This window comes from Toxotes jaculatrix, chromosome 23, assembly GCF_017976425.1.
Source record: "Toxotes jaculatrix isolate fToxJac2 chromosome 23, fToxJac2.pri, whole genome shotgun sequence".
In the NCBI taxonomy this organism is placed as follows: domain Eukaryota; kingdom Metazoa; phylum Chordata; class Actinopteri; family Toxotidae; genus Toxotes; species Toxotes jaculatrix.
Genome location: NC_054416.1, coordinates 857,033 through 870,519, shown reverse-complemented (window position 1 = coordinate 870,519; position 13,487 = coordinate 857,033). Strand labels below are relative to the sequence as shown.

The 13,487-nt window shown below is 45.2% G+C and overlaps 3 protein-coding genes across 3 annotated transcripts; all 3 read left to right on the top strand.

Annotated features, from left to right (window-relative positions):
• Positions 1-1,193: 1,193 nt before the first annotated feature.
• Positions 1,194-4,546, top strand: LOC121177450 (high affinity immunoglobulin gamma Fc receptor I-like). Its single transcript, XM_041031781.1, has 9 exons — positions 1,194-1,228; positions 1,339-1,392; positions 1,479-1,742; positions 2,010-2,273; positions 2,526-2,789; positions 3,057-3,314; positions 3,393-3,497; positions 3,901-3,976; positions 4,250-4,546. Exons 1-9 carry the CDS (start codon positions 1,198-1,200, stop codon positions 4,266-4,268), a joined length of 1,335 nt encoding a protein of 444 aa, XP_040887715.1. The 5' UTR covers positions 1,194-1,197; the 3' UTR covers positions 4,269-4,546.
• A 2,030-nt stretch (positions 4,547-6,576) lies between these two features.
• Positions 6,577-8,585, top strand: si:dkeyp-75b4.10 (ladderlectin). The gene is made up of 6 exons (XM_041031780.1): positions 6,577-6,710; positions 7,005-7,243; positions 7,771-7,862; positions 7,951-8,085; positions 8,287-8,392; positions 8,518-8,585. The coding sequence occupies exons 1-6, from the start codon at positions 6,577-6,579 to the stop codon at positions 8,583-8,585; spliced, it is 774 nt and encodes a 257-aa protein (XP_040887714.1).
• A 1,130-nt stretch (positions 8,586-9,715) lies between these two features.
• fgb (fibrinogen beta chain) lies at positions 9,716-13,385 on the top strand. The gene is made up of 14 exons (XM_041031663.1): positions 9,716-9,857; positions 10,053-10,085; positions 10,196-10,287; positions 10,391-10,493; positions 10,696-10,764; positions 10,883-10,997; positions 11,268-11,374; positions 11,488-11,602; positions 11,732-11,851; positions 11,938-12,060; positions 12,158-12,252; positions 12,504-12,694; positions 12,787-13,066; positions 13,143-13,385. The coding sequence occupies exons 1-13, from the start codon at positions 9,777-9,779 to the stop codon at positions 13,016-13,018; spliced, it is 1,476 nt and encodes a 491-aa protein (XP_040887597.1). The 5' UTR covers positions 9,716-9,776; the 3' UTR covers positions 13,019-13,066; positions 13,143-13,385.
• Positions 13,386-13,487: the final 102 nt, after the last annotated feature.

Below are 13,487 nucleotides of genomic sequence, written 5' to 3'. Positions count from 1 at the left end.
CCGACGTCCTGCTCGCAGACGCTGCCCTGAGGCTCGCTCTCATTCAGCTCATCTTTAAAGAACATGCAGAGCCCTCAGCTCAACTGACAAACAAAACCACAGTTTCTGTGAGGACGGCGTCCTCAAGCCTTTATCACGCTTCAGCACAGACGTGGACAGAGGACGCACGTCTATAAGTCACAAAAAACTGTGTGTGTGTGTGTGTGTGTGTGTGTGTGTGTGTGTGTGTGTGTGTGTGTGTGTGTGTGTGAGGTGTTTGTTGAGTTGATCTCTCTCCGTGTGCAGTAAAGTGTTTCCTCACCTCTCACTGAGCTTTGTGGTCAAAGCCCTCAAATAAAATGATTTTGTACTTTGAACGTGTAATAAAATCACACACAGCTCCTCATGTTGGACATTTTACTGCCTGTTAATATTCACATATTTGAAAAAGCTTTTAAAAAGTGAAAGAAAAACTCATTTCCTAACATTGTTCATGTCAAACAACACGTTAACAAGTTAAGTAACAAGTTTAAGCTGCACTCAGTTCTAATTCAGTTAGAATAAATCTTCTTCTTCTCTCATTTTCATGCAGCTGCACTTTGTTGATGCTAATCAAATAGTTTTTGTGCCTTAATGTAAAAGTGTGGAATCAGCTCTGAAAAGCTGATTTCCATCAATTTTGAAAGGTACTGACAAAACTGTGTCTTCCTGCTGCTGCAAACATCACATCAGAAAACTGATGCTCTCGCCTGATTTTACTTTTTATACTCATTCAGCTGCGCTGTGGCAAGGAACGCTTCAGGAAATCATTCTTACCGTTTGCAATAAAACTGTATAACAGCTCACCTCTGTGTGACAGATGAACACTTCAGCACAACTGTGAGTTCACTGTTACAACTATTGTCCATAACTATATCCATCTATCCATCTATCTATCTATCCATCTATCCATCTATCTGTCTATCTGTCATCTATCCATCTATCCATCTATCCATCTGTCTATCTATATGTGAATCTGTAAAAAGTTCTTGTTTTACAAACAGAGAACCAAGAATTTCTGAGTTCTCCAGAAGTTAGAAGCTCAATTCAAAACCCCACTGACATTTGTAACGTCACTAACAATCAACAGCAGAAATAAGAGGAACAGGAAGAGGAGGTTCTGACCGACATGATGTTTGAGCTTCAGTCAGATGCTCAGACAGTCTGCAGCAAGACGTCATGGAGGCTTCAGCTCTCTGTATCAGGCTGTGTAAGTACTAAGGCTGTCTCACTGTCCTCCATTTATCCTTTTAGCTCACAGACGTGTGTGTGTGTGTGTGTGTTCTGTCAGATGAGCAGCTCTTTTCATTTGTTCTCCAGTGATGGCTGTGTTGGTCCTGCTGGTCGACCACAGTCCCTGTGCTCAGAGAGCTGGTAAGTTGGACAGTATCAGCTTTGAGCAGCTTTGAGAATCTAAACTCTCTTACTTTAATTGCTTTCTCTCTCTGTCTCAGACTCAGACGCAGCTTTTCCTCATGTTGATCCAGACAGACTTCAGTTTTTTGAGTACGAGTCTGTCTCTGTACGCTGTGAGCAGACTGTTGGATTCCCTGAATGGAGACTGATGAAGAAATTCAATAATATAATTCCAACAAACTCCAGGAACTGGAACACATCAGCACCATCGTGGAACATTGATCCTGCTTTGGAGAGACACAGTGGAGAGTACTGGTGTGAAACTGAAGCAGGACAGAGGAGCGGTGCCGTCAACATCTCTGTCACTGGTGCGTTTAGAAAATTAGGAATGAAGAGTTTTGAAATGATCCAGTTTTAGTCTTGATTCTGACTCATTGTAAAATTCAGCAGGGAAACAAATTCAAGGCTGAACCTGGGCTCAGTGTTCAGGTTAAACAGAGTCAGTGTGAGTGTTACTGATGGACAGTAAAGGAATGGACACTGTGGTCCCTTCATTTAACAGGCACAGTACATGACTGATGTTTGAAATAAAACCTACAGAAATGATATTGAAATGATCTGATCACATTTTCCAGCTGGTTTTGTGATCCTGGAAATTCCTGCTCGTCCTGTGATGGAGGGAACTGATGTGATTCTTCACTGCACAAACAAGAAAACTCAGTCACAGCACATAACTGACTTCTACAAAGATGGATCCCTTCTCGGGACTTTGGATAGCAACAACATGACCATCACACGTGTTTCAAAGTCTGATGAAGGACTCTACAAGTGCAGCATCTCTGGAGTGGGAGAATCACCAGCGAGCTGGCTAACTGTGTTAACACACACTCACACTCCAGGTGAGTTGTTGTTTGTTGTGTATTTGCACAGTTTTATCAACATACATGATGAAAACATGTTTAATGTCGTTCAGACGTGTTTAGGGAGCAGGTCTAAAGTGAGCTGAGGTCTGGAACTGGAACTGCAGCTGTTTGAAGACAAGCTGCTGAAACAAGTGACCTTTAAATTCATCTGTTGTTGCTGCTGTTTCTGTTAATGATGAATCTAAACTCTCTTACTTTAATTGCTTTCTCTCTCTGTCTCTGTCTCAGACGCAGCTTTTCCTCATGTTGATCCAGACAGACTTCAGTTTTTTGAGTTCGAGTCTGTCTCTGTACGCTGTGAGCAGACTGTTGGATTCCCTGAATGGAGACTGATGAAGAAATTCAATAAAATAATTCCAACAAACTCCAGGAACTGGAACACATCAGCACCATCATGGAACATTTATCCTGCTTTCGAGAGACACAGTGGAGAGTACTGGTGTGAAACTGAAGCAGGAGAGAGGAGCGGTGCCGTCAACATCTCTGTCACTGGTGCGTTTAGAAAATTAGGAATGAAGAGTTTTGAAATGATCCAGTTTTAGTCTTGATTCTGACTCATTGTAAAATTCAGCAGGGAAACAAATTCAAGGCTGAACCTGGGCTCAGTGTTCAGGTTAAACAGAGTCAGTGTGAGTGTTACTGATGGACAGTAAAGGAATGGACACTGTGGTCCCTTCATTTAACAGGCACAGTACATGACTGATGTTTGAAATAAAACCTACAGAAATGATATTGAAATGATCTGATCACATTTTCCAGCTGGTTTTGTGATCCTGGAAATTCCTCCTCGTCCTGTGATGGAGGGAACTGATGTGATTCTTCACTGCACAAACAAGAAAACTCAGTCACAGCACATAACTGACTTCTACAAAGATGGATCCCTTCTCGGGACTTTGGATAGCAACAACATGACCATCACACGTGTTTCAAAGTCTGATGAAGGACTCTACAAGTGCAGCATCTCTGGAGTGGGAGAATCACCAGCGAGCTGGCTAACTGTGTTAACACACAGTCCAGGTGAGTTGTTGTTTGTTGTGTATTTGCACAGTTTTACCAACATACATGATGAAAACATGTTTAATGTCTTTTTTCCAGATTCTATTGAAGAGACTCAAAGTTGGTCCCTGAATCTTCTCACCGTGCTGTGGATTGTTGCCTCTGGTTTGTTGGTAACAGGAATACTTCTCTGTTGGCACAAAGGTACAACAACCCAACAACAACAGTGCAAATCAGCAGTGTGATATGTTGGATACATCATTTATGTCATTATGTTCATAGAAAACATCCATGTAACATTACATTTCATTCAAAACACAAAAAGACGTGTTAACCAATACTGGATGGATTCCTGTGAAATCTGGTACAGACGTTCAACAGGTCAAAGTTCACACTCATCCATCACCTCAGTTAATGAGACTACGTCTCTGAAACCGATTCATTCTAATGAACCTCAACTTTAACGCTAACATGCTAACATGCTAAACGCTTTTATGTAAATTTTTAGCTGAATGCAGTTTGGTGAGGCTGCACATGAGCATATTAGCATGTTAGCTACATATGCAGTTTATAGCACATTTCAAACTCACAGTTTCCCCTAAACCAGAACCAGAACTGTTCAGACCAGGTGCCAAACCACCTTTACCAGAAGAGGATGACGTCTATTCTCAAGTCGTCTACAGGTAAGACTGAAGCTGATGCATGATGTTACAGTTCAGTATGTTCACACACTCAGCCAAGTTACAGCCACAGGGTTTTTCTAAGCCTCTGTCCCACTGTCACAGTCCATCCTATGTAAAGAAGCGCTCAGTGACTCAGCTGTCTGAGGCATCGCAGGTCCACTTCACTGTGGCTCGACCTCATGCTGCTGTTCCATGGACTGTGAACCTGAAACCTGACCTCTCTCAGTGTGTTGTGCTGTTGTTGTCTTAGTTTCTGTGTGTCCTGGTTTACAGGCCCCTGGGACCTGGATGAAGGACTGAGGACATGGTGTCTTCAGAGCTCTGCTGCTGTGTTTTCATCATCAGCTTCTCTTTGCTTTATCGTTGCTGATTTTCAATCATTAATTGAGCAGTGATGTGAATTTCAAACATGTGTTTAAGCTCTTCATGCTCCATAAACTCATACAGACACTGTGAGCAGTGCACTGAAATCAGATAACCTGTCCTATGACTGCTGTACGTCCCTGTGTGTGGACACGTCTGTCAGCTGGGACTTCAACGCTCAAATACTAATAAAATAAATAAGAGTTAAAGCCGTCAAGCTGTGTTGAGTCTTTGTGAAGGGTTGGTTGTGTGGTTCATCCTCATCATCAGTCTTCATCTGGGGCCTTTGGCTCGGTCACATCATCAGTGTCTATTCTGAGAGTGAGCCGTTTATTAGAGTGGAACCGTTAAAGCACCGTGTTCCACCTGTTCTGTCTGTTCACACGTCTGAAGACGCTGTTTAAAAACAGCGGCGTCTTCCTGTGGTCAGCTCCCAGCACGATGATCAAACCACCGACGTCCTGCTCGCAGACGCTGCCCTGAGGCTCGCTCTCATTCAGCTCATCTTTAAAGAACATGCAGAGCCCTCAGCTCAACTGACAAACAAAACCACAGTTTCTGTGAGGACGGCGTCCTCAAGCCCTTATCACGCTTCAGCACGGACGTGGACAGAGGACGCACGTCTATAAGTCACAAAAAACTCAAGCACAGGACCGAGGACAGGAAACAGCACAGTGCACACAGAGAATGGACCAAACAAACTGAGCTTCTCTCTCCTTCACCCAACCACATCACTCCGTTCCTTCATGTAAACACCAGAACTCACCAGGTGTCGCCCATTGTCCCCCGTGACTATAACATTTCTGGCAGTTATACCTAAAAGTCGTGTGTGTGTGTGTGTTTGGTCCCTGTCTTCCTGTATTGTGCTGTCACTCTCGACTTTGCCACGAGATGATGCCAAACTCTCCTGTTTTGCAAAAATACTGTCTATGAACTTCTTGAAGGTGTCTGGTTAGTGAGGATGAAACCAGCTCATCAGCAGGTCAGAGCTAGTTAGCCACACATGCTAAGGTTAGCAGGTCACATCAGTCACATGGTTTAATCCGTCTCTTACACTTCCACACTTGTGCTTTCGGTTTTGGAACGGCGACGTGGACCTGCCGCACCTGCCAGCTGTGCATCTGTGATTGGACGGTATCCGTTCGGGGGTGTGGTTTAGCTAATGATCAGCTGGGACCATCCCTGAAACTCAAACACAAAGACAAAGGAGAGACAAAGCTAAAGGCCGCGGGTCAGCCAGAGGGCAGCCACGAGTAACGTGTCGGTTACAGTGACCTAAACCTGCTCTGACCTGTGGCTTCACTTACTCACTGGTACTGATACTAATATGATTAAAACCTGATTTTACAGCAGGACAACAGACAGCAGCGTGGGGGACAGGCTACTCACTGGGTTTTAAGGATGATACTTGAACATCCAGATACAAACATATCAGTCACTGGATATTATAGCTTATATTGCATGTGCTGGATATTTTCATTTGATATAATCCAACCAGACTCAAGAGGTTAGTGTTTACTTGCAAAAATAGTCTGTAACCCAGATACGCACAAAAGCAGGTTGTGAAACAGGAGCAACTTCAGATAAGAACAAATTTTGATGCGTGGCTCTGTTTTAAATATTTCTTTTGATCCTAAAGTTACAAGTAACCTGAAAACCAGAAGCCACAAGCAACAACGAGGCAAGACAAGCAGTCTGGGAAACGGTGAAACAATGAGACGCCGCGAAGAATGAAGTGAAAAGCCCAAATAAAAAAAAAGATGCAACCCTAAACTCATCATGATCACAATGGTCTGAGAGAGAATGGCTGCCTGCTGCTGATACAGTTCACAATCATATATCCATCTCAGCAGGTTTGCTGGGTTACACTGATGAAAAGAGTCATTGTTGGTTTAACGTTTGACCTCAGAGCCTTGGTTCAGGTATTAGCTGTAAGTATCTGAGATCTGCAGGATAAAAAGCAGAGCAGCAGCTGAGGCTGATCATCACACCTCATCACGCCAGCTGATCCTGAATCAGGTGATTCTACTTCACATTCCTTATTTTTTATTAATATTACCTGATTTAACTGCAGACAAACAGACTCTGTAAATGTGGAATATATTTTGACAAATTTATATTTTATTTGCCAACAAAATGTTCAGTCTGTTCGAGGTGGAGTTTATTCTAACGGCTTCACATTCTGCTGGATGGTTTCTTCTGTAAGTGCTGATGGTTTACTGGTTAAAACATGTACCATGACAAGTTCATACATGTGTATACGTCAAAGTCAGCGTGGCCTGTGTTCCAGCAGTGTGTTACACATCCACGAAAGACGCTTCCCTGTCCTGCTGGAAGAATCTGCAGGACGTGAAGAGCTGACTGAAAACCTGTGGGTCATAAGAAGCATAATGACTGAATTCTTTCAAGTAGAAGTGAAGTATTTGCATAAACTGGAGCTGATGATGATGGTGATGGTGATGATGGTGATGATGATGATGATGATGGTGATGATGCAGAGGTTGATGGTTTCCATGGATGGACCATGTTGTGTTCAGAAAGATGTTTGACTTCTTAGTTCCCTTTGTGTTGACAGGCTCGACTGCCTCCTCATCTTCATCACCTTCATCATCACCATGAAGGTGCTCAGTGTGTGTCTCACCCTCCTCACCCTCCTCACCCTGAGCCGAGCCGTCCCGCTCAACTCCACCGGCTTAGCCTTCAGGCACACGGGCCACTGCGAGTACGAGAGGCAGCGCTGCTCCAACCTGATCGGAGCCTTCTGCCCGAGGTGCGACGCCAGCGGGAACTTCCTGCCGCAGCAGTGCTCGGCGTCCACCGGGTACTGCTGGTGCGTCGACCCCGTCAGTGGAGCGGAGATACCGAACACGCAGACGCCGCCGGGGAGCGTTCCTGTCGACTGCAGTGAGTGATACATGACACATGAGACTATCTGTACATGGAGGATTAGAACTAAAAGCAAAATGCTGCTTACACCTTAATGCATCAGTAATAAGGATAATCCAGTCACCCTGGCAGGGTCATCCTGTCACCTCATCAGTATTTTTACTTCAGACATATTGAACTGCTGATATTTTATTATTATAAATTCTGTTATAACGCAGGACTGTTACTTCTCCTGGAGTATTCTAAGCTGTGGTGTTACTGCTTGAACTAAAGTAAATGATCTGATCACTTATTCCACCATTGATCCTCAGTCCCAATCCTTTAATCCTTTCATCAATCAATAGCAACATTATGATCACGTGTCTATCAAAACTCAAGCAAACTTTGAAAGGAGCCTGGCGCCACCTGCTGGCGGAGTCCAGAGATGATCAGCAGTTTAACTACAAATGATCTGAAAGATGCTGAAATTCTAAAACACAACATGTTCACACAAAATGGCGACTGCAGTTATTTAACCATAACCTGTGCAGAATATATGTTTGCAGACAAAGCAAACTACTGCCCCTATGGCTGGAGCCACTATGGAAAAAGGTGTTTCATCTTCATCAATGCCCCGAAGACCTGGACTGAAGCTGAGGTGAGGACTGGTGGAAGGACATGGACAAAAACCTAATTTCACAGAGCAGGTAACGTACTGGTGACTCAGCTTGTTCTCTTTCCTCCAGATTTACTGCCAGTTTGATGGAGCCAACCTGGCGTCAGTCCACAGCTATGAGGAGAATCACTTCGTCATGTCTTTGACCAGAGGAAACACCTACGACTTCCCCGAGGCCTGGATCGGCGGCTCTGATGTCATACACGTATGGACACCCTTTGGTTTATTAACTTACAGATGTTGTTACTGGAGGTTTTAAAGCCCAAACCTAAAACATCCTCCCACGTCCAGTGTGAGCTTGATATTATGGAAGGCAGAAACTGATATTAGAGAATTATCTTTACAAAATTCCTTCAACTGCACTTTCTTTTCTTTTCTGTATAAATCTTTGTGCCTCTGTCCGTAGCCCGGCTTCTGGATGTGGAGTGACGGCTCCAAGTTTGACTATGAAAACTGGTACGACGAACACCACGATGAGGAGGAAGGCTCCTGCCTGAAGATGAATTATGAATGTAATAAACTACACACACACACACACACACACAGGCAGCCATTCACCTAACTTCAGAATCACCACAGTCGCCTTTTTCTGCTTGAAGATAAAGTCGAGCGTCTCTGTCTGCCTGTCGTTGTGCAGATGACCTGAAGTGGTTTCACAGTCCCTGTAACGAGTCTTATCCCTTTGTCTGTGCCAAGAAGTGCTGAGCTCAGACCCGACCACCAGCAGCCGAATCAAGGTCCTAAAACTTCTGTCACCAACAGATGGTGCAACATTCTCAAAGATGTTTCCTCTCTTGTTTCTGTTAAATATGATTGGTAGATCTCATACACGCAGCTTCTACAGGCTGATGTTCTTTGCACAGTTGAGTCTACTCCAGATACTGAACCTAATCCACCAGCAAAGATCAGAGCTGACTGTCGGCCTCTTATTCTGGAGCTTCTCTTGTTCCATTGAGCATCCTGTAAGAATTATTATATCAATAAAGCAGTGCACAACATTTAACTGTGATATACTGAAAGTTTGTGTCTCATAAAAATGATTCATGAATTTCCTCCATCAGAGGCTGAAGCCTCACAGTGTGATCCAGCTCTGCCTCAGTGATCAGTCACAGCTTCAGTGCACAGCCAACAGAAGCTGAGGCCTGTGATTTCATAACCTCACCTTCTGAACTCACACACACACGAGTTGCTTCATCGTCCTAAATTCCCAAAAGTGACACTTCTCAAAAACAGTCACCGTGTCTTCACAGAGCAAATATTAATAACAATAAATCTGATGTAAAATACTCAGTAAGTCACTGAATTATCTGCTGCTGTTTCCCACAAACTGTCACTGATAAAAACACTCACAGGGGCTGCATGTTACTGTCAGGAAGGAAATCCAGGACAGCACAGTCTGAACCAGGAGTTTGGAAACACTGAGTCCTGAGTGAGGACGGGTTCAGGTCATTTCTCAGCATGAAGCCACCTCACACTGCTGGGACCGAGATTCTGATCTGAGAAATCCTGTTTATTTCATTTGGTCTAAAAACACTGAAATCAACGGTTACATTTCTGAACTGCAGAATCTGAACGTCCCCACTTTGGACATCAAACATCAACAGCTACGCTGATAACTGAGGGTGACACCGGCTTATCAGGAAACGCCTCGGCCCTTTTGCCCTTTTGTTCCCTCACAAACCCCTGATGGACGGGGGCAGCTGTGACTCAGGCTGGGTAAACTGCCCCGGCAGTTATTGGCCAATTTTTGCAAATCAATAAAAGCGGGGGAGGATGTCCGCTGAGACAGCGAGACGAAGGATAAATACCCGGGACAGAAAAAGGAGAGCAGACACACTGAGGACAGCAGAGCCACTGACCACAGTTTGGTAAGAGAGACAGTACTGACAGAGGACAATGAGGACACTGCTGCTGCTGTGTCTGTGTGTGTACGCCGTCTGGGCTCAGGACAATCTGGAGTTTGACGATTATGAAGAGGTGAGTGTGCTCAATATTTTCATTTAAACGCTGTGAAAGAAGGTGGATTCATCATTTCATCACATTATGATTCATCAAATTAAAAAAAGGTTTTTTTATATTCTAAATCCATAAAATCAGTGGAACTTTGTTCACTGTGTTAAACAGCAAGTTGTTTATTTATAATTTAATTTCACTTCTCTGTATGTCACACAGGAAAGCACCAACGCACCATCAGTGAATGGAACAGTACGTGGACTCTGCTTCAGTCCTTTGGTTTATATCTCATTTCATTTACTTTAACGTGTTGTTATTTCTCTCATCATGTGTGACCTCCTCTCGTTTCTCTGCACACCCAGTCAGTAGATGCCCGTGGTCACCGTCCAACGACGGGGAGAGACACCTACACACCCAGACGTAATGTCCCACCTCCTGTCTCTGGCCGCGGCAGGTACGTTCACACACAGATACACGAGAAGTAAAAGAAAAAGAAGAAGAACAAAAGATGGACAGATGTAAACTGCAGTGAGTCTGACGTGTTCGTTTTCTTCCAGGTACCGAGGCCGTCCCACCCCGCCTCCGACCAGGGGACCACTGTCACAGGAGAAAGAGGAGCAGCCAGAGGCCGGAGGATGCACACACGCCTCAGAGGAGATGGTAGGAGGACACACAGTCTCACAAGGACACACAGTCTCAGCAGGTTTTACATGTTTTAGCTCCGTGACAACAAACTGCACGGCTGTTAAATTTCTGCTGAGCATTTTCAGACGTGTAGCTTTAGTCTGTAGACTCCTTCCTTCCAGGAGGCCACAGGTTTCAGCTCTGACTACAGCTAACCACAGACGTTTCTGTCCACCAGGGTGTTCTGTGTCCCACTGGCTGTGAGCTGAAGACGGCTCTGCTGAAGCAGGAGAGGAACGTGAAGACGGTAAATGAAACGCATCCACTCAGTTAATTATCTGCATCAAATGACTGCTGCTGTCGTCCTGTCATAGAGAAAACCCTGCGATCCACCTGAGTTATTTATTCACACCCTTTTTTCACAGACGATTAATGAACTCAAGCCTCAGGTGGACGAATTGTCCAGGTCCTCCAACGCCATCTACAACTACGTCAACAGCATGTCCAACTCTCTGAGGGAGAGGCAGAGGATCATCACCGGTGAGACCAGAGAGAAAACTCACGTCGGGACTTTTGTTTCGTAAAAGCACGTAAAAGATGTTGAGCCGAGGTTTCTGAAGTGATAGGTCTGAGGTGTTCAAGCTGCTGAGCAGACTGTTTGAGGTTAAACAGCAAAATCTGAACTTTTTTATTCTTAAATTCTTTAAATTTTTACTCCAAAATCCGTACACACAAACACAACACAAACTCCTGACGTTCACATACCTCATATCACCGTTTCCTGTCTCTGCTGACGTTCCCTCCTCTCAGACAACAACAGGGTGGTGGGTCAGTACACGGATCAAGTGGAGGAACAACACGCCTACATCAAGGAGACGGTGGACACCGTCTTCCCTTCCAACATCAGAGTCCTGCAGGTAAATCAGAGCAGACACGAGCCATTAGGTCAGTTTCCTGTGGCAGTTATCTCTAACCACAGCCTCATCAAAACTACACCACTAACATGATGACTGATGTGTGCTCGCTGCAGGGCGTCCTGGACAAGATCAGGCTGAAAATTCAGAAGCTGGAGAAGGCCATCCAGACCCAGAAGGAGGCGTGCAAGGAGCCATGCAAGACCAAATGTCCCGTTCCTGTGGTGTCTGGTAAGTGTGACCTCACTGGACATGAGAATGGACAAACTAACCAGCGTCGCCATCTTTGGGACGCAGTAGTAGCAGGTTGAAAACAGAAATCAATAAACCCTAAACAAAGCGTCCTCTGGTGTGATGCAGGTAAGGAGTGTGAGGACATCTTCCGCCGCGGAGGACGAGACTCCCAGATGTACCTGATCCAGCCCGACGCCTTCTCCCCACCATACAAGGTCTTCTGTGATCAGTCCACCCAAAACGGAGGTGAGAGTAGAACTCAGTGAAAGCGGCCACACCGTTTCACTCGTTCACTCGTCTCAGTGTTTTTAAGAAACCTTTTAATTTCCCAGGATGGCTGCTCATCCAGAGCAGGCTCGATGGCAGCGTTGACTTTGGCCGGCGATGGGACGAATATCGACGCGGATTCGGAAACATCGCCTTCGATGTTGGAAAGGGTCACTGTGAGACTCCTGGTAAGACAGCCTGAAACAAGGAGCTTACCTGTTACCTGTTTACCAAAACTCACCATTACTCCTGACTGACATACCTGTCTCCTTGGTCATGTGACAGGTGAATACTGGCTGGGTAATGACCGCATCAGTCAGCTGACCAAGACGGGACCCACTGAGGTTCTCATTGAGATGCAGGACTGGACAGGAACCAAGGTGAGTCCTCGAGGTTTTGACCCACAGCAGAAACATTTCCGAGGTATTTCCCACTCACGTCCTCGTGTTGTGAGGCAGCACAGTGACACAGTTAGCTCAGGATTTTTTAAACTAACACATCTGTACTTTTGTGTCAGTTTCTTCTTCTGTGGGATTTTAAAGAGAAATGAAAAATGAATTTTGATGAGTTTTTGAAACAAACGTCAGTTTGGAATCAACGTCAACGTCAAATGGTCTCTGTGGTCATGCAGGTCCATGCCCAGTACAACCAGTTCACCATCCAATCAGAGACGTCCAACTATGTGCTGGCGGTTGACGGTTACTCCGGTAACGCTGGCAACTGTCTCCTGGAAGGATCCTTGCAGCTCTTTGGTGAAAACCGCACCATGACCATACACAACGGCATGATGTTCAGCACCTACGACAGAGACAACGACAACTGGTGGGTGTTCGCAGGTGTACGCTGACGCTGTGCGACGACACGGTTTGTTATCATGTCACCTCTCACCTTTTTGTCCCTGTTGTGTGAAACAGGAACCCCGGCGATCCCTCCAAACAGTGCTCCAGGGAGGACGGAGGCGGCTGGTGGTACAACCGCTGCCACTCGGCCAATCCCAACGGCCGATACTACATAGGTGGAGCCTACACACGCCAAATGGCCAAGCACGGCACCGACGACGGCGTGGTGTGGATGAACTGGAAGGGGAGCTGGTATTCGCTCAAGGCCATCAGCATGAAGATCAGGCCTTACTTTGCCTCCAGATAAACATGTCGCACTCTGTCAACACATAACACACACACACACACACACACACACACACACACACACACACACACACACACACACACACACACACACACACACACACACACACACACACACACACACACACACACACACACACCTGGACAGTGAGTGTGAGAGAAACTGTTTCTGCAGCTTTAAACTAAAAACAAACAGAATTTAAAACATGTCAGATAAAGTTTGGATCTTCTAAGATACAAAGCCTGATTGGTTGTAAATGTGCTGTGACCTGTTCTTCCTTGTTATGTGTGACGTCTTCAGTGTGGACAACTAGGACAAGTTGATTCCAACTGTCCTCCGCTACTCAATAAAGTGATTGAGGAACATACTCTCTGCGATCTGCCTGTTACTTCACTGCACTTCAGAAGCTCATAAATCAAATAACTAAGAAGTACGCACTTCCTGCTCCAGCTTGTCAAAATAAAACAGG